At 33.2% G+C, this 25,442-nt stretch overlaps 1 protein-coding gene across 1 annotated transcript in view; it reads left to right on the forward strand.

Annotated features, from left to right (window-relative positions):
* The first annotated feature begins 232 nt into the window (after window positions 1-232).
* The window catches only part of HMGCLL1 (3-hydroxymethyl-3-methylglutaryl-CoA lyase like 1), a 213,952-nt gene continuing 188,742 nt past the window's right edge, over window positions 233-25,442 (forward strand). The window contains exon 1 of the mRNA XM_023503044.2: window positions 233-593. Within this exon, the coding sequence (XP_023358812.1) occupies window positions 486-593 (108 nt within the window). The 5' untranslated portion in view covers window positions 233-485. The remainder of the gene's footprint in view (window positions 594-25,442) is intronic.

Here is a 25,442-nt window from a genome sequence, read left to right on the forward strand (position 1 = left end):
TGCAAAGCAAACCGGATTGATATTCTTAGCAATTTCCTGGGGGCAATTAGAAATCAAAAGATTCCTCGGAGACCATACACTACCTTAGATCAGAAAGCATACTTGAATTTGTGTTCCTAATTACGAAATAGTCTTTTTCCAGCATCACACTTCTCCTTGCAAGTAGAAAGCCCTTTGTGTCGCATTAAAACTGAATTATATTGTACGGAATTGAATCTTCCTTTAATTCTCCCCAAGGAAGAGCCTCGCAGGTGCTGCGGGAACCTGCGGAGCTCGCACAGATAACTCTGGGCATGCTCAGTGGCGAGGGCAGGTTGCCTAGAAAGAGGAAGAGGCAGCAGCGATCAGTGGATGCTTCTCCTCCCGGGCTCGTGGCAGACCCGAGCCGCGAATTGGGGAGGAGGGGTCGCCGAAGCCAACCCCAAGCTGGGCCTTGAGTGCCACTGCAGCTGCGACCGCAAGCGCCCCCGCCCCTCGGCACAGCCATGGGGAACATGCCTTCCGCGGTGAAGCACTGTCTGAGTTACCAGCATCTTCTCCGGGAGCATCTCGGAGTCGGAGACACGGTGGCCGGGGCTCTCGAGCCCGCGCAGGTACCAGCGTGCGGCCCCACCCCTATCCCGCTGGGGAGATGCTCCGTCCGCCCCTCCCCTACCCAACCGCCTCCTTCCAGACACGACCTCCCCCAGTCCTTCCTCCCTTCTCCTGGTGAAGGTCTCTTGGCCTTTGCTGCTTTTGCAGAGGTTGCTGTCCTGCCAGGCCCCACCCTGGCTTGTCTCTCCGTGTTTTTCCTGCTTCCCGTTAGTCACAGGTGAACTTTATTGCGCCTCCCCCCCCCCACCAAAAAAAAAAAAAAAAGTTCTCCTGGGCATGATCATCTACCCAATTTTCCATGTTCGTGTTCTTTGTTATGTCACTGCCGGGGCATGTTATGCAATGCCATGCCCTTTGTGTAACACAAGACACTGCTCTCATCCCAGTCCCTAGAGTCATTTTATATTAAGGAAGAAAAGGAAATGAAGGCAAAATTAAAGGTTATGGAAACAAGCTAAATTCAAATTGTACTGTGTGAGATTATTTTATTCATGGGCAGGATATTTCCTTTGTGTCCATAAAGAGTAAAAGGATGATAGGAATTTAACTCAGGATTGCAGATTGTAGATTCTTCCTTCAAATCTTCCCTGACCATCCATTAGAGTATAAAAGTCAGATAGCTGTTACCCATGTCGAATGCCATCTGTAAAAGGCTTACCTTTAGTGTATTCACATAAGCCCCCTACTAGAACTAAGAATAGTATTTCAAGGAGAGAAACATATGTATGGAAATTTTTTTTTTCTTAAAAAGTAAGCTGAAATGATAGGGGAATGAAAGCACATTCTGTAGATCAATTGTCATGCAAAATATAAGCAAATTACAGATACCAGGAGACTATAGCTTTTTAATTCTCCTGGTTTGCAGAAATAATGTGAAACAAAATCTTAACTAGATTTCTAAAGAAATTTTTATTAGCCTTACTAATTATTGACGTTGAGTAAATATAGTTTGATTTCAATATTCACACAGATATGTAACTATATCAGGACAATTAGCCCATTTGTATTTTAATTTCATAACCCATTTTAATAAGGATGGTCTTGACAAAATACTATTTTTGACTGCTTGATGATGTTGGGTACAAACTCAGTTTTCTGTTGCCTATGAAGAAAGAGCTTTTTTTTTTTTTTTTTTTTTTTAAAGAAATAGTGTAAAGAGAGGCATTTTTAGCTGACCCTAAAGTAAGAACTTGTGTGTGTGTGCGCGCATGTGTGATGTATTTCTCTGTAAATTTTGTGATACTTATGGGCCCATGTATATTGTTACTTACTTTTATAATTAAAGGAATGCTAAATTTCAATTTGAAGTGAGTGAATAATATATAGATGTATTTTTTCATAGACTCCCTAAAATCTATCCTGTGACCCTGGTTAAGAACTCCTACCCTGGAGTTTTCTGGACTAGCTTTCATTTTTGTTTTATAGATAACTTGTTTTTAATACAAAGCTATTTCTTGATATTTCACGTGCTAATATAATTTTTATCATTATTAATTTTTGATAAAAGAAGGCATACAAATAACTTCATGTGACAGCGTACACATTTCCAACCCCTATTCTCCTACCTGTCTACATTCTATTTATAAGTATATACATGAAAACGATATACATTTTTAGGTTTTAAACATTTTTAAGTTTTAAAAATTTTGGATCATCTGTTACTTAAAGTATCTCTACTATATAATGCATAGGGGTTTAGTCAGACTCATAGCTTAACAACATAGCCCCAACGAAGCTAGGATTTGGGATAGAAGGGGAGGGTGATCATAGATCAAGGTTTTGGAACTGAATGGTACATTAGAGATCATCTAGTCCAGTCTCTTCATTTTACAGGTGCAGAATTGACACCCAGAGAGACAGTAAAAATAAAATTGATTTAGAGCCTAGACAAGTTCTTGCTTCCTTCTTCCCTCCCTCCCTTCCTTCCTTCCTCCTTCCTTCTCTTCTCTCCCTCTCTTCCTTCTATTCCTTCCTTCTTCCCTCCCTCTCTCCCTTCCTTCTTTCTTTCCTTCCTTCTTTCCTCCTTCCCTCTCTTCTCCCTCCCTTCCTTCCATTCGTTCCTTCCTCCCTCCCTCCCTTCCTTCCATTCCTTCCTTCCTCCCTCCCTCCCTCCCTCCTTCGCTCTCTTCCCTTCCCTTCCCTTTCCTTTCCTTCCTTCCTTCCTTCCTTCCTTCCTTCCTTCCTTCCTTCCTTCCTTCCTTCCTTCCTTCCTTCCTTCCTTCCTTCCTTCCTTCCTTCCTCCCTTCCTTCCTTCCTTCCTCCTTCCCTCCCTTCTTTCCTTCTTTCCTTCCTTCCCTCCTTCCTTCCTCCCTCCCTTCTTTACCTTCTCTCTCTCTCTATTTTTTCAGGGAAGTGAAGAATTGCAAAGTTAAATGGCTTGTTTAAGGTCACAGAGTAAAATGGAGATAATAGTATCTACCTCCCTAGGTTGTGAAGATGAAATGAAATAATAATTATAAAGCATTCAGCACAGTGCCTGGCTAATATTAGTGCTATATAAATGTTAGTTATTTGTATTATTATTATTATTATTAACCCAACTCTTCTATTTTAAAATTCATTGATTATTACAATAAGATCAAGAAAACTTTTTGAGCCTCTTTGGAGAAAAGAGAATTGATAAATAATGAGAACAGTGAATATGTTTTTATCTGGAATCTATGTTCTTTTTCTGACAATTGGGGATATTCCATCTTTTTACATTTCCATATCTTTACCTATAAATTGATCTTGTGATCATATGTAGAAATGATAAATTCCAAAAGAAAAAAAAAAGAACAAGGAAGGTGATGGGGAATGTTTCAGACTCAATGGGTTCAGTGGTACTTTCTATTAAAATGATCAAATTTCCCATATTCTTATTTTGTGGGTAATTTGAGTCGGTTTTTATAATTAATATGGTTTTCCAAATAGATTTGTAAATTTGAAAAACAATATCCTGACCCATCATGTATATTTTAGTCATTTTAGGAGTTATTTTATAATTTTTACTACTAAGATGCCACAGCAACAGTAACAGCAGCTGCTGCTACTATGACTTCTACTACTACTATGACTACTACTACCACTATTTCTACCATTTCTTCTACTTTGGCTTTTGCTGCTGCTGTTGCACTATTATTATTATTATATTATAAAAGTGCTTTGCACACATTTTTCCATTTGATCCTAATAACAACACGGTGAATTAAGTATCATAGGTCTTCTCTCCTATTTTACAAATGAGGAAACAATATCAAAAAACATTATTTGCTTATTGTCCCATAGCTAGTAAAATGTAAGAGGCAAAAGGTGAATCAGAGGCAAGTATCATTATTTCACAGAGTACATGGGAAGGGAGAGTACATAAAAAAACTGGAAAGGTGGGAATGACAGAAAGACACCATGTTGTAGATAGGGAAATGAAAATTTGTACAGTGATTCAGTAGTAAATCAGGATGACTTATGTTACCCAGTGAAGGTGTATTTCTACACACACATATGCATATGTACACACACAAATTATAAAGTAATTTTAGGATGACATATATATGTTAAAAATGTTTCCTTGAACATTTTAGTATCTCTGAAAGATAAAATATAGTAAAGGCAAAGTGAATTCAAATGTGAAGGAATTAGTTGCATGCACATGGTAGGTGAGCCAGAATGAAAATTCAGGTTCCTTGATGCCAAATTTAGTGCTTTTCCCACAAGCATACACTTTTCTTTCTGTGACAGAATTGTATCAAACATCATTTCTCATAGCCTCAGATGGCTTTACAGATTAGTATTTTTAAACTAATTTGGGAGCTTGGGATTCCTAAGCGTCCTTCGTGGTTCATGGAGAGGTCTCTCCAAATATTTACAGGTCAAGAGCTGGTGTATCTATGGAATAATGATGGAGTAGGAATGTTCCAAGGGGAAAGAAATAGAAAGCGAGGATTCTTTCCACTGAAAATGAATCTAAAAACTTTAGTCATAGGTCTAAGGGGATAACAAAAATTTAGGAAGGGGAAAAACATAACATTGGGGATTTTGATGGACCTATAAAATAACTATGGTGTTTCAGTATTAAATAATTCAAGCTTTTCTTATCCTAGACAATATTTTCTTAGACTGCAAGGGTCTCCTTCAAAACATTAGCATCCAACTGTTTGTATAGTATAAACCTTCAGAGTAAAATCATTTCTTCATTAAAATAGTTTTCCTAATAGCCTTTTAGATAATGTGGTATTGAAGATGTTAGGTTTAGTCTGAAATATTAAATGTTAGGCTGAACTATTTATGATAATGGAACACTCAGTATTTATTATTTATTTATCTATAAATGCACATGATGGCTGTATTTATATATCATGATTCTCAGAGTGAGTACAAGACTATTTCAGTATCTTGATGAATGACAGAAAGACACCATGTTGTAGATAGGGAAATGAAAATATGGACAGTGATTCAGTTGTACATCAGGATGACTTGTGTTACCCAGTGAAGGTATGTTTCTACACACACATATACACACACATATATATATATACAAACAAATATATAAACAGATATGAATAAATTAATGGAAGAGTACTTATTTAGTGTTTACTTTGTGCAAAGCACTGTTCTCAATGCTGGGGATGCAGACCAAAAAAACAAGACAGTGGCTGCTTTCAAGTAATTGTCATTTTAACAGAGGAAGATAACATATATAGCAGAATTCAGCTATAGAACAGATCAAATGTCCCTGTGGTCCTGAGTATTCTGTAATAAGGAAGATGATAAATTATATATTTTGTCACATATATTTTTGTCACAAAATAAAACAATATTTTCATGAGCTATGGATAGTATTAATATTAAAGACCTTAGTGAACATTTTCTCTTCTCATTCTTCCATAGTTTCCAAGAACCAAGACAACTGTAAATCAGGACCTGGGCTGTAAGACAGGTTAATCCTCAGGAGGAGGAAGAGGTGCTATTTACTCTTCAGGAGTCTTGCCCACCTCTTCATATTTATCCAGTTTAATCTTATAGCAAAGAAATTGGAAACTAAAAGATATGTTCACACTTTGGAGAATGGCTGATCACAATTATGGCACATGCATGTCATAGAATACTATTATAAGAAATAATGGAAAAAATGGTTTTAGAAGACTATTGAAAGACTTCTATGAATTAATACAAACTGAAGTGAGAACCAGGAAAATTGCTTATATGGTAATAATATTGTAAGAAAAATAACTTTGATAATAGGCATTTATATGACACTTTAAGGATATGCGAAAGTGCCATATTGTCACATAGGATCTTCAAAACAATCCTATAAGGTTTAAGTATAAAGGGTCCCAAAAGTCTTTATAGTTGTTAATAATCCCATTTGGGTTTTCTTGGCAAAGAACTAGGCCACTGGGGTGATATGCCACTTTCTTCTCCAGATCTTTCACAGTTGAGGAAATTAAAGTTGTGACTTGCTTAGAGTCACATAACTAGTAAATGACTGAAGGCAGATCTTTCTGACTGTACCATCTAGCTGCTCTCCCAAAAGTCTTAGTGCATTTTAAAATTTCAACAATTTCAGAACATAAAATCTACAAATACATAACAGAAATACTTGAAATGTATATTATTTAATATCTTAAAATATTTATGTTTCCTTGGGAGGATTATATTTGATCTTTTTTTAAAAGTACAAATACATTTATTTAGCTACTTAATTCATGCATGCAAGCATCTCTTTCTCTCTCTCTCTCTCTCTCTCTCTCACTCTCTCTCTCACTCTCTCTCTCTACCATTAAGGAGACAAGAAAGTAAGGTCCACTATATGTAAGTCATACAAAACAAATTTTCAATTAGCATTTTTCTTGAAAAATGAGATAAAGAAGAAAAAAAAGTACCTCACTGTATTCTGAATTCATCAGTTCTTTATCTGGAAGTGAATAACATCTTTTATCACAAGTCTTGAGCTGTGGTGGGTAATTGTGTTGATCAATTATTACTACTATCAAAATATATTAATTCTATAACATTGCTATTTTTTAAGAAAACTGAAGTTGAGAGATTGTATGTGACCTCCATAATTACTTATTTTCTAAATGTCAGAAATAGGATTCAAAATCCTAATTCAATTTATACTCTACTTTTTCCATTATATTATACTACATGCATCTCTTTTGCTTCTCAGAAAGTATGATTATGCTGTCTAGAAAGAAGTAATCTTTGCTTGAAAGTCTGCTGTAACTGCAAAGGAACTCAGAATATATGCTCCAAAAACATATAACAATCTATGTTATTTTCATATAATATTTTGAGTTTTATTAAATGAGTAAAAAGGGTAGGAGAAAGATATTGGGAAAATAAAAGCTTTATTGGAGTATATAACCAGATAAGAGTTGTTTGAGATGATTATTAAGAAAGTTGAAGAAATATAGCAAAACATTTAACTGTCCTCTAATTTTTTTGGAGAGAAATAAGTATTTCCCACATTTTCTGTTATTCTCATTAGTTTTTTGCCTGGTTAACTTACTTATATGGTTCCCAGGAAGATAACACACATATACACACACCCACAAACCCCTTTTCTTGGTTAGTCTTCTCCCTGGACTATAATAGCCTTGAGATATAAAGGTTCAAGAAACTTCCTGTTTTCTTTGTTCATCAATACTTGCTACAAGTTGGACTCCCCTTGGCTCTTGTTTTCTCTTATTCCAGCTGGCTTTCTTATCTTTTTTTTTTTTTTTTCATTAGTTCTGAGTTTCTCATAGATCCTTGAATTCTTGGATGCAGATTCACTTTGTCCTCTAATCATTTTCCCTGTCCTTTTCTACCCTTTCATTTCTGTGTTTCTTAATTCTCAGTCTTGTTCTGTGTCCCTCAGGGGTCTGGCTGCACAATTGTAGCTTTTGAAATTTTCAGGATGTTCTTAATGGTGAGACACAATCACAGGGGAAAATGATTTTATCAGAGATTTAACAAAATATTATTTTTTGAGGCACACATTACTAACAGAAATGTTGGTTTAGTGGAGTCAAAATGACTGTGATAACACATAGATCTGATTTTTTTTTTCTATGTTGGGATTCCCCAGTCAGAAAACTGTTTTATAAATGCAAATTAACAAAAATTCTGGACATTTAGTCTTTAGGGGCATTAAAAATGACTTGTTGAGGTCACATAGCCAGTATATGGGAGGGGAGGGGCTGAAACCCAAGATAAATAAAGAGATGATAGGAGAATAATTAGCATGATTAATCAGTAGACCTGTAAAAACCAGATCCCAGTATTTTTTGAAAACAATTTGAAACTTTTGAAAAATCAAACAAGTATTGTGGAGGTAGAAACAAGATTTTCAACTTATTAGATATATGTGATAAGGGAAAGTGAGAATTCAAAAATGATGCTAGTCGATTATAAACCTGAATGACAGGAAAGATGGTTCCTGCAACTGAAATATGGATGTTTGAAGATAGGCGTGGCAACAAAGTCACTACTATATTTCCAATTTAGGACATAATGGGGAGATCCAGGCCCAACCCCATTTCATTATTTACTCTGAAAAGTCAATTACAGATCCTTTGGTGTCAGGTAATAATTCCTAATTTGGAGACCACTGTAGTAGTAGTTTCTATAGTTATAGTATCAAACTCAAATAAAAAAAGATACTCACTAAATATACATAAAAATCCTTGTGAGTCATATATCAACTTCTGTTTATATTCTAATTATTATGTTTTATTTTATTTTGTAATATAGTTCTATTTTCATTATTTTTCAAATTTATTTTGTTAAATACATGCCAGTTACATTTTAATCTTGTTTTGACCACACTCAGATGTGTTGAGTGTGTCCTTTTAGCTATGTGTTTGACTGCTCTGCTGTATTATACTATTAGATATTTCAAGAAACAAATATTATTGATTGCCAAATGACTGAGGATATAGATGAGCTCTAAATAACTATGTAGAAGTAATGATAAATGAAAGCCAACTGATAGTTTCATCCTCTATGCCCTTTTTGTGATGTTTTCTTTTTTATCATTATAAATAGTAATTATGCTGAAAGGAAAAAAATTGATTTTTGAATAGTGGGACAGATATTTAAGTTATGATAATAAGAATAAGAAATACTGTAGAATGTAAAGGTCAAGAATTATTTGACCTTTAGGTCAATTAAGTTGACCTTGTCTTTAGTGACAAAATGCTGCATTTCATCTTTGTATTTTTACACCTACTGTTAATCCTTACACAGCTGTGTTCCCTGTCAGCTTACTTTTCTTTAATGCTTCTGTTTAACATCCTTCCGGACCTTTCTGGCTTGTAGATTCTCCATCTGTCCCTGATACATTTTTGGCTCACCTTATCTTCAATTCCTTTGTCTATCAAAAAATACTTTGAACTATTGAATATTACTTTAATTTTCCAGGGAAAATCACTTTCTCCAGGGAACAGTATTATCACTATTCGTTTTTCTTCCACTCACATAAGATTACAACTTCCTTATAACATAGTAGAGTAACAGTTTTTTTTTTTTTTTTTTTTACATTTTCTGTTTCACAAACTCTTTTGACAGTCTTGTAAAGCCTATGGAATCCTCCTTAGTCCAATGTTTTTAAAAGCATATGATAAAATAAGTAGAATTACAAAGGAAACCAGTAAAATTGAAATAAAGATTTAATTTTCCATTCATCTTTACTTCCCTTTTGAAATCATTCATAGACCACTTGTGAGTACATAGACTCCAGGTTAAAAAATTCATGTACTAATCAGTCATTAGGCATTGTGTGTCCCTAGTACAGTGCTTTTCATGTAATAGGAATTAAATAAATACTTATTGGTATGACTGAAAATATTATTTCCCTGTGGTAATTCTGGATATTCTGGTGACAAACTTCAAAGTCAACTAGTCTGGTCTCTGGACAACCAATAAATAGGTACATTACTGATCATATAGCTTACTTGCACTTGGGAAATAATGTAGCACTTTTTATGATCCCAAGAAGTTTTCTAGCCATTAATAAAGTAAATCTATCACTTCCACCTCATTAACAATTAAATTCTTAGAGTGATACTGTATCAATGAAACTCATTGTATGATCTCAGAAGTATCACAACTACAAATGATTCTATTCCAGCTGAATCACCATATTAGATCATAGGCCATGTTCTCTGATCTTCAGATATTTGAAATCCAATAAGAAAAATATAAAATAACGGTACCTGACCTTTATATAGTCTTACATTTTCTGAAGTGATTTATACCTATATCATCATTTAAGTCTCACAACAATACTGTGAGATATCTAACAGAGGTATAACTATCCCCATCTTATAGAAAAGGAGGCAAAAGGTTAGAGTTGTTTAGTGACTTATCCATTATCACAAGACTAGTAAGGGTTAGAATTTCCCTATTTAATAGGGATGAGAATACACACACACACATGCATATATATGTATATGTGCGCACACACACATATGTTTACACACACACACAGAGCTATAATAGAGGGCTGAAGATAGAATTTGTACCTGGATTTTCTTGATAACAAATTCAGCATCCTATCTAGTATTCAAAATAGATACTAACCTAACCCACATTATCTTCTTAACAATGCAGTGATTTAAGGCTATTCCAGTAAAACATGAAAAAGAAAGACAAGCAAACAGAAAAAGGTGAAAATATTGTGCTTTGATCCATAGTCAGTCTCCATAGTTCTCTGGATGTGATTGACTTCTTCTATCCAAAGTCTATTGGAATGTCTTGAATCACTGAATTGTTGAGAAGAGCATCACATCCATCACAGTTGATCACCACATAATATTGCTGGTTGTGTTCATTTCACTCAGCATCAGTTCACATAAGCTATTCTAGACTTTTCTGAAATCAGCCTGCTCATTATTTTTCAATTTCCAGGCCCTTGGCACTGCAAAAAGAGCAGCTACAAACATTTAATTACACATGGATCCTTTTCCCTTTTTTATTATCTCATTGGGATACAGACCTAGTAGTGGCACTCCTGGATCAAAGGCATCAAAGGACATAGTTAAAATTGTTTTCCAGAATAGTTGAATCACTGCACAACTCTACCAACAATGTATTAGTGTCCCAGTTTTCCCACATCTCCTGCAACATTTATCATTATGTTTTCCTATTAGCCATCTGAGAAGTATGAAGTGGTACCTCAGATTTTCTAATTAATAGTGATTTAAAACATATTTTCATTTGACTAGAAATGGCTTTAATTTCTTCATCTCAAAATAGTCTATTTATATCTTTAGCCATTTATCAATTGAGGAATGACTTGAATTCTTATAAATTTAAGTGAAATTCTCTATATATTTTAGAAATGAGGCCTTTATCAGAAATGCTGTAAAAATGTTTTCTAGCTTTCTGCTTTCCTTCCAGTCTAGGCTTCATTGGCTTTAGTTTTTGCAAAACCTTTTAAATTAAATTTAATTAAAATTACCCATTTTGAATTTTATAATATCTTGTTTTTCTTTGGCTATAAATTCATACCTTCTCCACAAGTCTGATAGGTGTACTAACCCTTGCACTACTAATTTGCTTTATAGTATCACCATTTATGTCTAAATCATGAACACATTTTTACCTTATCTTGATATACGATATTAGATGTTGGTCAATGTCTAATTTCTGCCATATTATTTTTCAATTTTCCCAACAATTTTTGTCAAATGATGAGTTCTTAGCCCATAAATATAAGTCTTTAGGTTTACTAAATACTAGATTATTATAGTCATTGACTATTGTGTCTTGGATACAAATCTATTCTACTGATTTTCACTTTTTTTCTCATTACTGCTATATTTCTTGACCAAATGGTTTTGATGATTACTGTTTTATAATAGAGTTTTAGCTCTGGAACAGCTAGACCACCTTCCTTTGTATTTTTCTTCCATCAATTCCCTTGATATTTTTGAATTTCGTTACTATTGAATTTCATCAATTCCCTTGATATTTTTCCAGATGAATTTCGTTACTATTTTTTCTAGTTCTGTAAAATAATTTTTTGTCATTTTGATTGGTATGACACTGTAAAAATCGATTAATTTAGGTACAATTCTCCATTGTGTATTAGTTTAGCCTACTCATGAGCATTTGATAAAAGTCTTCAGGTTGTTTAGATCTAAATTTATTTGTGTGAAATGTTTTGTAATTGTGTTCATTCATTTTCTGGCTTTGTTTTAGCAGGTAGACTCCCAATATTTTGCATTGTCTGCAGTTATTTTAAATGTAATTTCTCTATCTCTTGCTGCTTGGCTTTGTTGATACCCTAGAAAAATGCCAGTGATTAATGTGGGTGCTAAACTTGTTAATTATTTCTAGTACAATTTAATTTTATTCTCTAGGATTCTCTAATTATACTATCATTTTCAAAGAGTGATAGTTTTATTTCCTTATTACCTACTCTAATTTCCTCTATTTGTTTTTCTTTTCTTATTACTAACACTAACATTTCTAGTACAATGTTGAATTATAGTGATAATGATGAGCAACCTTGTTTTATCCCAATCTTACTGAGAATGCTTCAAGCTTATCCCCATTACATGTAATGTTTGTTGATGGTTTTAGATTGATTCTGCTCATCATTTTAAGCTAAACTTGATTTATTTTTATGCTATCTAGTGTTTTTATTAGGTATGGGTGTTGTATTTTATGAAATGGTTTTTCCACATGTACTGAGATGTAGTAAATTTCTGTTAATTTGATTATAGTTACAGTCAATTACATTGATAGTTTTCCTAATATTGAACCAGCCTAAGTATAAATCCCAGTGTATTATCCTGGTGATAACTTGCTATAACCTCTTTGTTAATATCCCATTTAATATTTTTGAAATTCATTAGGGAAATTGGTCTCTAATTTTCTTTCTCTTTATTGGGTCTTTCTGGTTTAAGTATCAGCACCATATCTTGTCCTACAAAGAATTTGGTAGGACTCTTTCTTCACCTATTTTCCCAAAAAGTTTATGTAGTATTGGAATTGATTGTTCTTTAAATGTTGTAAATATATGTGGTCCTAGGAATTCTTTAGGGAGTATATTGAGGGAGATTATTTAGGGAGTTCAATTGCTTTTTCTAAAATGGGACTACTTAAGTATTTTCATTTTCTCTTCTGTTAATTTGGGCAAGGTATACTTTTATATATAATAATCTATTGCATTTAGATTGTCAGATTTATTGGCACAGAATTGGTCAAAATAGCTCCTAATTATTGCTTTAATTTTCTCCACTGTTATGAGGTTCATCCTTTTCATTTTGAATACTGGTAATTTGGTCTTTTCTTTCTCTTTTTTAATCAAATAAACCAAATATTTATCTACTTTAATGATTTTATCATAAAACCAACTCTTCAGTTTTTTTCTAGTTCACTGCTTTTATTATTTTCCGTTTTATTAATTTTTCCCTTGATTTTCACAATTTCTAATTTGGTATTTAATTGGGAGTTTTTAATTTGTACTTTTTCTAGATTTTTTTATTTGTATGCTCAATTTATAAATCTCCTCTTTCTCTGTTTTATTCATATAAGCATCTAGAGTTTTAAAATTTCACCTAAGAAATGCTTTTGGCTGCATCCTATAAGTTTTAGTGTCTTGTCTCACTATTGTCATTCTCTTGGATAAAAATTTTGATTGTTTTTACGATGTCCCACTCACATTGTAAGAATAGATTTCCAATTAATTTTTGGTCTATTTTTCTATGATACTTTATTACACACAATTGTTATTATATCATGATCTGAAAATAATGCATTTGTATTTCTCCCTTTCTGCAGTTGATTGTGAGCTTTTTAAATCCTAAGACATGATAAGTTTTTGTGTAGATGACATGTACCACTGAGAAAAGGTATATTCCTTTCTATGCCCATTTAATTATCTCCAGAGGTCTATTATATCTAACTTTAAAAAATTTCTATTCAACTCCTTAACTTCTTTCTTGTTTATTTTGTGATAAAACTTATCTGTTTCGGATAGAGATTGAGATCCCCTAATAGTATAGTTTTGCTGTTTCTTCTTTCACTTCGCTTCTCTTAAAAATTTGGATGCTATACCACTTGGTGTATAAATGTTTAATATCATTACTTTTATTACTCTTTAGCAAGGTGTATTTCCCTCCCCCTCCCCCTTTATTTCTTTTACTTAGATCTTTTTTACTTTTTTTTTGCTTGGTTTGAGACCAGGACCACTCCCTCTACATTTTTTTTTTTTTTACTAAAGCTGAAGCATAATATAATGTGCCCTATCCTTTTACTTAACTCTGTAACTCTTCTTTAAATGTGTTTCTTGTAAACAACATATTGTAGGATTCTGCTTTTAATCCACTTTTCTATCCACTTCTGTTTTATGGAGAAGTTCATACCATTCCCATTCACAATTAAGATTATTATTTCCCACCAATCTATTTTCCCCATTTATACTTTTCTCTTTCCTTTCATCTTTTCTCTTCTCACCAGTGTTTTGCTTTTGAATTCCACCTCCCTCAGTCTAACCTTACCACCCTTTTATCAGCCCTCATTTTCTTATCTTTTTCCCCTTCTACTTCTGGCCTCCCTTCTCTTATCTCCCCCTTGCTTTTCTCCTTTCCCCTGCTACTTCCCTATATAAGGTGAAAGAAATTTTTATATCAAACCAAATATTGTTCCCTATTTGAGCCAAATCCAGTGAGATTAAGGTTTAAAATATTATAAAAGAATAAAAATATTCATTCTTCTTCCTTCATGTTCATTCTTCTTCCTTCTTTCCCTCTAAGGTAATAGGTCTTTTGTGGTCTTTTCATATGATTTAATTTACCCCATTTTACCTCCCTTTTTTTTCTTCCCCCAATACAATTTTTTTCCATCCCTTAATTTCTTTTTAAAAAAATCATCAAATAAAAGTAAATTTATACTTATACTCTCTATGTATGTATTCCTCTTCTAACTGCTCTAATGAAGATGAAGTACTCAAGAGTTATAAATATCATCTTCCAATGTAGGAATGTAAACTTTTAACCTTTAAAAATATAGTTTTTTATTATATTAAATTGAAAATCCTTAGTATAAGCAAAATCAATGCAGCAAAGTTTGGAAGGAAAGCAGAACATGGGAAAAAATTACATTCAAAGGTTCTGATAAAGGCCTCACTTTTAAAATATATAGAAAATTAATTCAAATTTATTCCAATTCAAACTATTCTCTAATTGATAAATGATTAAAGGATATGAACAGAAAATTTTCAGAAGAAGAAATTATGTTACATGAAAAAATGCTCTAAATCACTATTAATTAGAGAAATGTGAATTAAGACAACTCTGAGATATTACTACATACCTTTTAGATTGGCTTAGATGATAGGAAAAGATAATGATAGATGTTGCAGAGGATGTGGGAAAACTGGAACAGTAATACATTATTAGTGGAATTGTTGGAATTAGTGGAATTCCAACAAATTTGGAACTAAGCCCAAAGGGCTATCAAACTGTGTCTATACTTTGATCCAGCCATATCTCCACTAGGTCTGTAACCCAAAGAGATCATAAAAAAAGGGCAAAGGCAAAAATGTTTGTAGCAATCCTTTTTGTCCTTTTGGCAAGGAACTGGAAAGTGAATGTCTATCACTTGGGGAATGGCTGAATAATGGTATATAAATAATGGTTTATGAATGTAATGGAATATTATTGTTGTATAAGAAATGACCAACAGGGTGATTTCAGAAAGGCCTGGAGAGACTTACACGAACTGATGCTGAGTGAAGTGAGAACATTATGCACAGCAACAAGATTATGTGATGATCGATTGTGATGGACTTAGCTCTTTTCAACTGTGAGGTGATTTGGGCCAGTTCCAACGGTCTTGTGATGGAGAGAGCCATCTGCACCCAGAGAGAGAACTGTGGGGACGGAATGTGGCCACACCATAGCATTTTCACTCTATTTGTTGTTGTCTGCTTGCTTTTTTCCCCCCTTTCTTTCTCATTTTTTTTTCCTTTTTGATCTGATTTCTTGTGTAGCGTGATAAATGTGGAAATGTGTTTAGAAGAATTGCACATGTCTAACATGTATTGGATTACTTGTTGTCCAGGAGAGGGCAGAAGTGAGGAGGGAAGAATTAAAAACTGGAACACAAGGTTTTGCAAGAGTGAATGTTGAAAGCTATCTTTGCATGTATTTTAAAAATAAAAAGCTATTAAAAATTTTTTTAAATCTATTTTTTCTTCTTTCCTGTTTACTTTTTTTAAAAAAATATTTCTCTTGAGTGTTGTATTTGAAGATCAGATTTTCTGTTCAGCTCTGGCCTTATGATCAGAAATGATTGAAAATCTCCTATCTCTTTGAATGTCTGTTTTTCCCCCCTGAAAGGTAATGCTCAATTTGGCCGGATAGTTGATTCTTTGTTGTAGTCCAAGTTTCTTTGCCTTCCTGTATATCTTATTCCAGGTCCTCAAATCCTTTATTGCAGTAGCTGCTGTGTCCTGGGTAATCCCAATTGTGGCTCCTTGACAGTTGTTTCTTTCTGGATGTTTGCAGCCTTTTCTCCTTGATCTGATAATTGAAGTTAGTTACAATATTCCTTAGAGTTTTCATTTTGGGGTCTCTTTCAGGAAGTGATAAAATGGATTCTTTCAATGACTATTTTACACTCTGGTTCTAGAATTTCAGAACATTTTTCTTTCTTTTGTTCCCATGCATTATTTATTTAATTATGATTATACATGTATTTAACTTTTTAAATACACATTTCTTTATTAATCATGTTAAGAGAGAAAAATAGGGACAAAAGGTAAAAAACCATAGAAGACAGACAAATTCACAAAAAAGAAGTAAATATAATATGTATCGATTTACATTCAATCTCCATTGTTCTATTTCTGGATACAGATGGCCTTTTCTGTCCAAAGTCTGTTGGGATTGCCTTGAATCACTGAGAAGAACTAAGTCTTTCATAGTTGATCATCTCACATTCTTGTTGTTATTGTGTACAATGTATTTCTGGTTCTGCTTGTTTAGCTTGGCATCAGTTCATGGAAATATTCCCAGGAGTTTCTAAAATCAGCTTGTTCATCATTTTAACAGAACAATGATATTCCATTACCTTCATATACCACAATTTATTCAGCCATTCCCCAGCTGATGGGTATTCACTCATTTTCCAATTCTTCATAACTACAAAAAGAGTTGTTACAAACATTTTTGCACCTGTGGAACCTTTTCCCTACTTTATAATTTCCTTGGGATACAGACCCAGTAAAGGGGTATAAGCTTTAGGGCATAGTTCCAGATTGTTTTCCAGAATGGCTGGATCATTTCACAACTTCACCAACCATATTAGTATCTTAGATTTCCCACATCCCCTCCAACATTTATCATTGTTTCCTTTTATCTTAGCATTCAGAGAAGTATGAGCTGGTATATCAGAGTTGTTTTAATTTGCATTTCTCTAATCAATAGTGGTTTAGAGAATTTTTTTGAATGAGTATATGGCTTAAATTTCATCATCTAAAAATTGTTCATATCTTTTGACCATTTATCAATTGGGAAATGATTTATATTCTTATAAATTTGACTAAGTTTTTTTTCATATTTTAGAAATGAGATTTCTATCAGAAACACTAGCTATAAATGTTTCCCCAGCTTTTTCTACTTTCCTTTTAATTTTGTTTCTGTGAATTTTGTTTGTGCAAAATTTTTTAATTTAATGTAATCAAAGTTGTCCATTTTGCCTTTCATAATGTTCTCTAGTTATTCTTAGGTTTTAAATTCTTCTCTTCTCCAAATATCTGATAAACAAATTATCCTTTGCTTTCCTAATTTTTTTATGATATCATCTTTTATTCCCAAATCACATATCCATTTTGATCTTATTTTGGTATGGCATGTGATATGTAGGTCTATGCCGAGTTTCTGATATTATTTTCAAGTTTTCCTAGCAATTTTTTTCAAATAGTAAGTTGTTCCAGAAGTTTCAGAAGCTGGAGTTTGCAAGTTTATCAAATGCTAGATTACTATAGGCCTTGATTATTGTGTCAGGTGTATCTAATTTATTCCACTGATCCACCACTCTTTTTCTTAGCCAGTACCAAATGGTTTTGATGACTGCTACTTTATAATATAGTTTTAGGTTTGGTATTGCTAAGCCACCATCCCTTGTATTTTTTTCATTAATTCTCTAGATATTCTTGACCTTTTGTTCTTCCAGATGAAATTTTTTATTAGTTTTTCTAATTCTATAAAATAATTTTTTTGCAGTTTGATTGGTATGCCACTGAACAAGTAGGCCAATTTAGGCAGAATTGTCATTTTTATTACATTATCTCAGCCTATCCATGAACAATTGATATTTTTACAATTGTTTAGATCTGACTTTATTTGTGTGAGAAGTGTTTTGTGATTATGTTCATATAGTTCTTGGGTTTGTCTTGTCAAGTAGACTTCCAGTTCTTTGTGTATAGTAATTTTAAGTAAGATTTCTTTTTCTATCTCTTGCTGCTGAGCTTTGTTAGTAATATATAGAAATACTGATGATTTGTGTGGGTTTATTTTATATGCTGTAACTTTGCTTTAAACTTTTTTGTTTCCAGTAGGTTTTTGATGATTTTCTAGGATTCTCTAAGTATATTATCATATCATCTGCAAACAGTGATAGCTTTATTTCTTGCCTATTCTAATTTCTTTAATTTCTTTTTCTTTTCTTATTGCTAAAGCCAGAATTTTTCGTACAATGTTGAATAATAGTGGTGATAATGAACATCCTTGTTTCACCCCTGATCTTATTGGAATTGTGTCCAACTTCTCTCCATTACAGATAATGCTTGCCGTTGGTTTTAGACAGATACTACTTATTATCCCTTTCTCCTATGCTCTCTAATGTTTTTATTGCAACACTTGCTGTATTTGTTAATTTATTGAGATTATATGATATGATTTCTATTGGTTTTGTTATTGATATGATCGTTATAATAATAGTTTAATTGATATTGAACTAGCCTTCCATTCCTGGTATAAATCCAAACTTGGTTATGGAGTATTGTCCTGCTGATAAGTTCTTTTTTTTTTTTTTATTTAATAGCCTTTTATTTACAGGATATATACATGGGTAACTTTACAGCATTAACAATTGCCAAACCTCTTGTTCCAATTTTTCACCTCTTACCCCCTCACCCCCTCCCTTAGATGGCAGGATGACCAGTAGATGTTAAATATATTAAAATATAAATTAGATACACAATAAGTATACATGACCAAAACATTATTTTGCTGTACAAAAAGAATCAGACTCTGAAATATTGTACAATTAGCTTGTGAAGGAAATCAAAAATGCAGGTGGGCATAAATATAGGGATTGGGAATTCAATGTAATGGTTTTTAGTCATCTCCCAGAGTTCTTTTTCTGGGCATAGCTAGTTCAGTTCATTACTGCTCCATTGGAAATGATTTGGTTGATCTCGTTGCTGAGGATGGCCTGGTCCATCAGAACTGGTCATCATATAGTATTGTTGTTGAAGTATATAATGATCTCCTGGTCCTGCTCATTTCACTCCTGCTGATAAGTTCTATAATTTCTTTGGTAATACTTTATTTAAAATTTTTACATCAATATTCATTAGAGAGATTTCTTTGTGATTTTCTTTCTCCCTTTTGGCTCTTCCTGGTTTAGGTATCAGTACCATTTTTGTGTCATAGGAGAAATTTGACAGTACTCCTTTTCCTATTTTTCCAAATAGTATTGCAATACATAGTATTGGAATTAATTGTCCTTTAAATGTTTAGTAGAATTCATTTATCCATCTGGCCCTGGAGATTTTTTCTTGCAGAGTTCATTAATGATTTGTTCAATTTCTTTTTCAAAAATGGGACTATTTAAGTAATTTGTTTACTGTTCTGGGAAATGTATATTTTTATTAATATTCATCCTTTTCTGTAAGCTTGTAAGACTTGCTTCCATACAGTTGGGTAAAATAGCTCTTAATTATTGCTTTAAATGCTTTGTATTTGAAGATAACATAGGTGATAACTTTACCCTTTTCATTTTTGATTCTGGTGATTTGGTTTTTTTCCTTCCTTTTTTTAATCAAATTAACCAAAGGTTTATCTACTTTTTGAGTTTTTTATAAAACCAATTTTTTTATTAGTTCCATAGTTTTCTTATGTTAAATTTTATTAATCTCTCTGTTGAGTTTCAGAATTTCTAATTTGGTATTTAATTGGGGATTTTTAATTTGTTCTTTTTCTAGCTTTTTTAGTTGCATTTCCAATTCCAAAATCTCCTCTTTATTTTATTCATATAGTTATTTAGAAATATAAAATTTTACCTAAGAACTGATTTGGCTGCACCCCATAGGTTTTGGTACATTGTTTTATTATTGTCATTCTCTTGGATGAAATTATGGATTCTTTCTGTGATTTTTTTGTTTGACTCATTAATTTTTAATATTAGATTATCTAATTTCCAGTTGGTTGTTAGTCTATATTTCCTTAGCTTGTTATTGAATATAATTTTATTACTTTGTGGTCTGAAAAGGAAGCATTTATTATTTCTGCCTTTCTTCATTTGATTGTAAGGTTTTAATGCCCTAATACATTGTCAATTTTTGTTAAGGTTCCATGTACTGCTAAGAAAAATGTATTCCTTTCTGTCTCTATTCAATTTTTCTTCAGAGCTCTATCATATCTAGATTTTTCAGTTATCTGTTAACCTCTCTAGTTTCTTTCTTATTTATTTTAGGCTTAGATTTGTCTGATTCTGAGAGGCAAAGATTAAGATTCCTCATTAGTATGGTTTTGCTATCTATTTCTTTCTGTAACTGGATTAAGATTTTCTCTAGGAGTTTGCTCTAATACTTGGTGCCTACTACTAACTACTATTAACAAATAGTATTGTTACTACTTCATTGTTTATGGTACCTTTTATCAAGATGTTCTTTTCTTCCTTATATTTTTAATAAAATTCATTTTATTTTTGCTTTTACCTGAAATCAGAATTGCTATCCCTGCATTTTTTTCCTGTCACTTCAAGCATAATAAATTCTGTTCCAGTCTTTTACACAGTCTCTGTGTCAAATGTGTTTCTTATAAACAATATATTGTAGGGTTCTATTTTTAATTCATTCTGGGAAATTTCATTCCATTAGCATTCACAGTTATGATTACCAGCTCTATATATTTCCCTCTATCCTATTTTCTCCCTTAAGCATTCTTTTGTTCTCTCTTTCCACCCTGTATTTAGTTGTGTTTATTTTTTTAACCAACCCCATCTGTTGCCTTATCTATCACCTCTTCTCCCTTTTCTTACTAGTGTTTTTTTTAAACACTTCCACTTCTTACCTTATGTTCTATCATTCTCCCTCTCTCCCTTCCCTTCCCTTATTCCCTAGGGTTTCTATCCTCCCTTCTATTCTGTCATTCCCATTTCTTTGTTCAAGTGAATGATTAACTCTTTCCCTCTTAGAGCCAAAACTGATGAGATCAAGCTTCAGGCAATTCTCATCCCTCTCTGTAGAGGGCTGAAACTCTTGAGTCGTTGCACTGAGGTCGGTTCAAGCACTTAGGGCTAATTACCGATTGGACAATACTCTATGGACATATGCTTGGAAAATGGCCCTCCCCACTGTCCTGTGCTGGCTTAATGATTGGTGCATACAGAGGATTGGAGGAAGGACTAGGGGGTGAAATAAGGCGAGCCAGGGTCACTTTTTGTGGTGGATGAGGAAGAAGGCGGTAGCGGAGATTCTGCTTCCATCCTGTTGAATCCTGTGCCTAAAGACCAAGAATAAAGACTAAGGACTTTTGCTTATCCTAACTCTGGCTGATTCTGGGGTATCTGGGGTGCTAGCATAGTTGTCACATCCCTGTCTTCTCTCCCTCCATTGTAACAGGTCTTTTTTCACACCTCTTCTTGTGAACCAATTGTCCCATTATACCTCCCATTTCCTCTTTTTCCAGTACAGACTTTTTTCCTAACCTTAATGTCTTTTTCTTTGATGTCATTACATCAGAGTACATTCACAACTCTACCCTCATCCCATGTGATACCCTCTTCTAACTGCCCCAGTGTCAGATACAGTTTTCAAGAGTTATGGATATTATTTTCCCATCTAGGGATGTGAACATTTTAACCTTGAAATAATATATGTTTTTCGCCTGTTTACCTTTCAATGCATCTCTTGATTCCTGGCTTTGTTGATTAAATTTTCTGCTTAGTTCCATTTTTTTCAATAGAAATGATTGAAAGCCCTTTGCATCATGAGGCTCCATCTCCTCTCCTTATCGATGATGATGAGACTCACTGGGTAGTTAATTCCTGGTTTTAACCCCACGTCCTTTGTCTTCTGAAATATGGCATCCAGGCTCTCTGATTCTTCATTGTAGAAGCTGACAGATCCTGGTTAATCCTGACTGTTGGTCCTTGATATTTGATTTTTTTTGTCAATTTGCAGTTTTTTCTCCTTACACTTGTAGTTCTAGAATTTCACAATAATGTTCCTTGGGTTTTTCCTTGTGGGATCCCTTTCCAGATTCTTTCAATGAGTATCTTTATTTCTAGAACATTAGAGCAGTTTTCCTTATGATCTCTTGGAGAGTGCTATCCATGCCCTTTTTTTGGTCACAGCCTTCAGATCAGTCAATAATTTTTAAGTTGTCTCTTCTGGGTCTATTTTCTAGCTCAGCTGTTTTTCCAATGAAGTATTTCACATTTACTTCCATTTTTTTCATTCTTTTTAGTTAGTTTTGAGTGATTCTTTCTGTCTCACAGAATAATTAGCTTCTATTTGTCAGGTTCTAGTTTTTAATGTATGATTTTCTTCAGTTAGGTTTTGTATCTCTTTTTTTTTTCATTTGGTTTATTCTACTTTTAAGTTGTTTTATTCAAAGTTTTTTCCTTCCTTTTCCAAGCTGTTGACTCTCTCTTATGCATACCTGTCTTTTCCTTTGTCAATTATTTGTCTACCTCACTTATTTCCCTTTTAAAGTCTTTTATGAGCACTTCCAAAAAGCCTCTTTGGGCTTGAGACCAATTGATATCACTCAATGAAATTTTTCTTCTGTGGACATTTTGTCTTTATCTGAGTTTATGTTTTGTTCTTCCCTGTCACCATAGTAACTTCCTATACTCTGGGTTCATTTCTGGTTTTTTCTCATTTTCCTTACTTTTCTTTTGTTATTTCCTCTTACTTTTTACTTTTTTTCTAGAATTGGGACCCAGAACTGGTTAATGGGTGAAGGAAGAAATAAATGTCACCCATTCCTGCTCCCTATGCTTGCATATTTTTTCGACTAGTTTAGTTTCTTTGTTACTCTTGGTGTACTACCTCTAAAGCCTGCTATCCCCTCCAACCCCTATAGCCTGTTTCTTCCATGTAGCTTTTGGCAACCTCTACCCCAGTGTCCCCAGACAGACCTCTGTTTTAATTCTTTTTTTTCCTCTGAGGCAATTGGGGTTAAGTGACTTGCACAGGATCACACAACTAGGAAGTATTAAGTATTTGAGGCCAGATTTTGAACTCAGGTCCTCTTGACTTGCTCTATCCATTGTGCCATCTAGCTGCCCCTATTTAATTTTTTTTTTATTTTTTCCTGAGCTTGAAAAATCAGATACTGTGACTTTTTTCGCTCATGTCCAAAATTTAATTTGAGGCATTTAAAAAAAAAAAAAAAGATGTTTAGAGGGTTGGGTTGTGAGAGTTCTTTTTCAGTCCATCCCCCCCCCCCATTCCACCTCCCCATTCTAAACTACTTTATACACATTTCTATATATGGACTTAGCCACATTAGAAAGTGACTGACTGGTTTTTAGGGTGAGTTTCTTTCCTTGTACTTCTATCTCTAATGTTCAATATGTGGCACATATTAAGTACTTATGAATTAATTGAATTTGGCCAGTTTGCTCCACATCATTTCATATGTTTTCACAATTTTCTCTAAATTCCTTTCACTGTTTCTTAGGGGATGATGTTATTGCATGATATATACATTTGTTCACTCATTGTTCTCTCTAATTTTGAACTTTTTTTTTTTGAAGTAGTGATATATAGGTTCAAAGGATATCAACAAATTAATTACTTTTCTAGCATATTTCCAGATTATTTTTCAGGTTTTAATTGTTTGACATGTCCATCAAGAGTGCCATTATTACTTACCTGTACTATTGTAGTATCCTTTCACATTTTCGTTTTGACTTTGTTTCTTATCATCCATTCAACACTTGTTTGCCTTATTGGTTTAATTACTACACAGATGGGATTATGTCACTCAGTTACTCAAAAAAAAATGCAGTGGTTCTCTATGGCCTAGTGAATAAAGACCTAACTTTTACCTTGACATCTAAGATCACCTGTCATTTGACTGCAGTCAACCAGACTATTCTCATGTAGTTAAACTGAATTTTTAACTATCTCAAGAAACTTCTTGTGCTTCAAACTCTTGTCTCATAGACTTACCTATCTCTCTATATACATTAGCATGTTATTTATCCTTCAATGTCTAATTCAAATTCTACTTTAAAAAAAAAACTCTCTGATCCTCACATCTGGAAGTTATTACTTCCTCCAATAAACTCTTGGCATCTTAATCTTATTTTATGTACCTGAACTCTAATTTGTGTTGTACTTACACATGTATCTTTTATCACTTCTATTAATTATGACTTTCTTAAGGAGAAAAATAGTATATTTATCTTTTTTATCTCCCCTAAAGTTAATCAGTCTCCATTGTCGCCACTAAAAACTTTTAAAAAGGATGAATGGATTCATGAATGAATGAAGTGAAGGATGGCATGTTTTTAATGTAATTAATTTAGTCTATATGATTAGTCTATACATTATTTTAAGTTGATTTTATTGTTTCTTTCTAAATCTTAGGAAATTGTCTCATAGGGGGACTATCATTCTATTCAACTAGATGTTGACCACTTCCATTATTTGTAATATGCCCATTTTTTATATAGGACATAAACCTGAGAGACTGAGTTTGGATTGCTTTGCTTATATGTGAATAACAAAAGATTTGTTCCAGTTTTTTACACATATATGGAATCTTTTCTCTCTTTATTAAATACCTAACATATATATATATATATATATATACACTACCATACATAAATATTATATATACTATATACATATGCAAACAGAATATAAAGAATGGTATTTATATTTATCTTGTTGTCACCAACAGATATTTAGTTCCTAGATACCTGAAAGTTGAATTAACTTCAGTTGGTTGTTTAAAAAGTATTTAATTTTAAATTTAATATTGTTAATGGTTTTGGTTTGTGTCATTTTTTTTCCTTTTGTACTTATACTGGGATATAGTTTTGGTAATTGGAAACTTTTGAAACCCATCACCCTTCTTTCAATTTGAGCTGACTCAAATATTTGAACTAGCTTTTTAGTGCTTTGGATTTTTTTCCTTTCATATGTGTAATTTTGCCACTGGTCAGTAAAAGTCATGGGAACAACCAGTTTGATGTGGGGCTGTTTTGATGAGTTATCTGGCAAACCTGTGAGCAGGTGTGAATTTTTATTTTTTTATTTTTTTGTTTTTGTCTTAGTCTTGTCACTCGTGTGTCTATTGCTCACAGCAAATGCTTCACATGAGTCAGGGTTTCTTAAATGTTTTCTACTCAAGCACTTGAGAAACTTTTATATGACTCCAGATATATAGGTGTTTAAATAGGTATACAAATCATTTACTGATAATAAATCATAATTTTGTGGTCTGCAATTCAGTTCTGAAACTCCAGATGGGTTGAGACCCACAGTTTAAAAAAACTTATGTAAGGTGATTTTTTAGACTTAACTAGGTAATTTTTCCAATAATAAGCACTGATGAATTGCCCACTATATACAAGAAAACATACCTGGTACTAGGAATAGCAAGATGTGAGATAACACC

The sequence above is a fragment of the Sarcophilus harrisii genome, chromosome 4, assembly GCF_902635505.1.
Source record: "Sarcophilus harrisii chromosome 4, mSarHar1.11, whole genome shotgun sequence".
Taxonomy (NCBI): domain Eukaryota; kingdom Metazoa; phylum Chordata; class Mammalia; order Dasyuromorphia; family Dasyuridae; genus Sarcophilus; species Sarcophilus harrisii.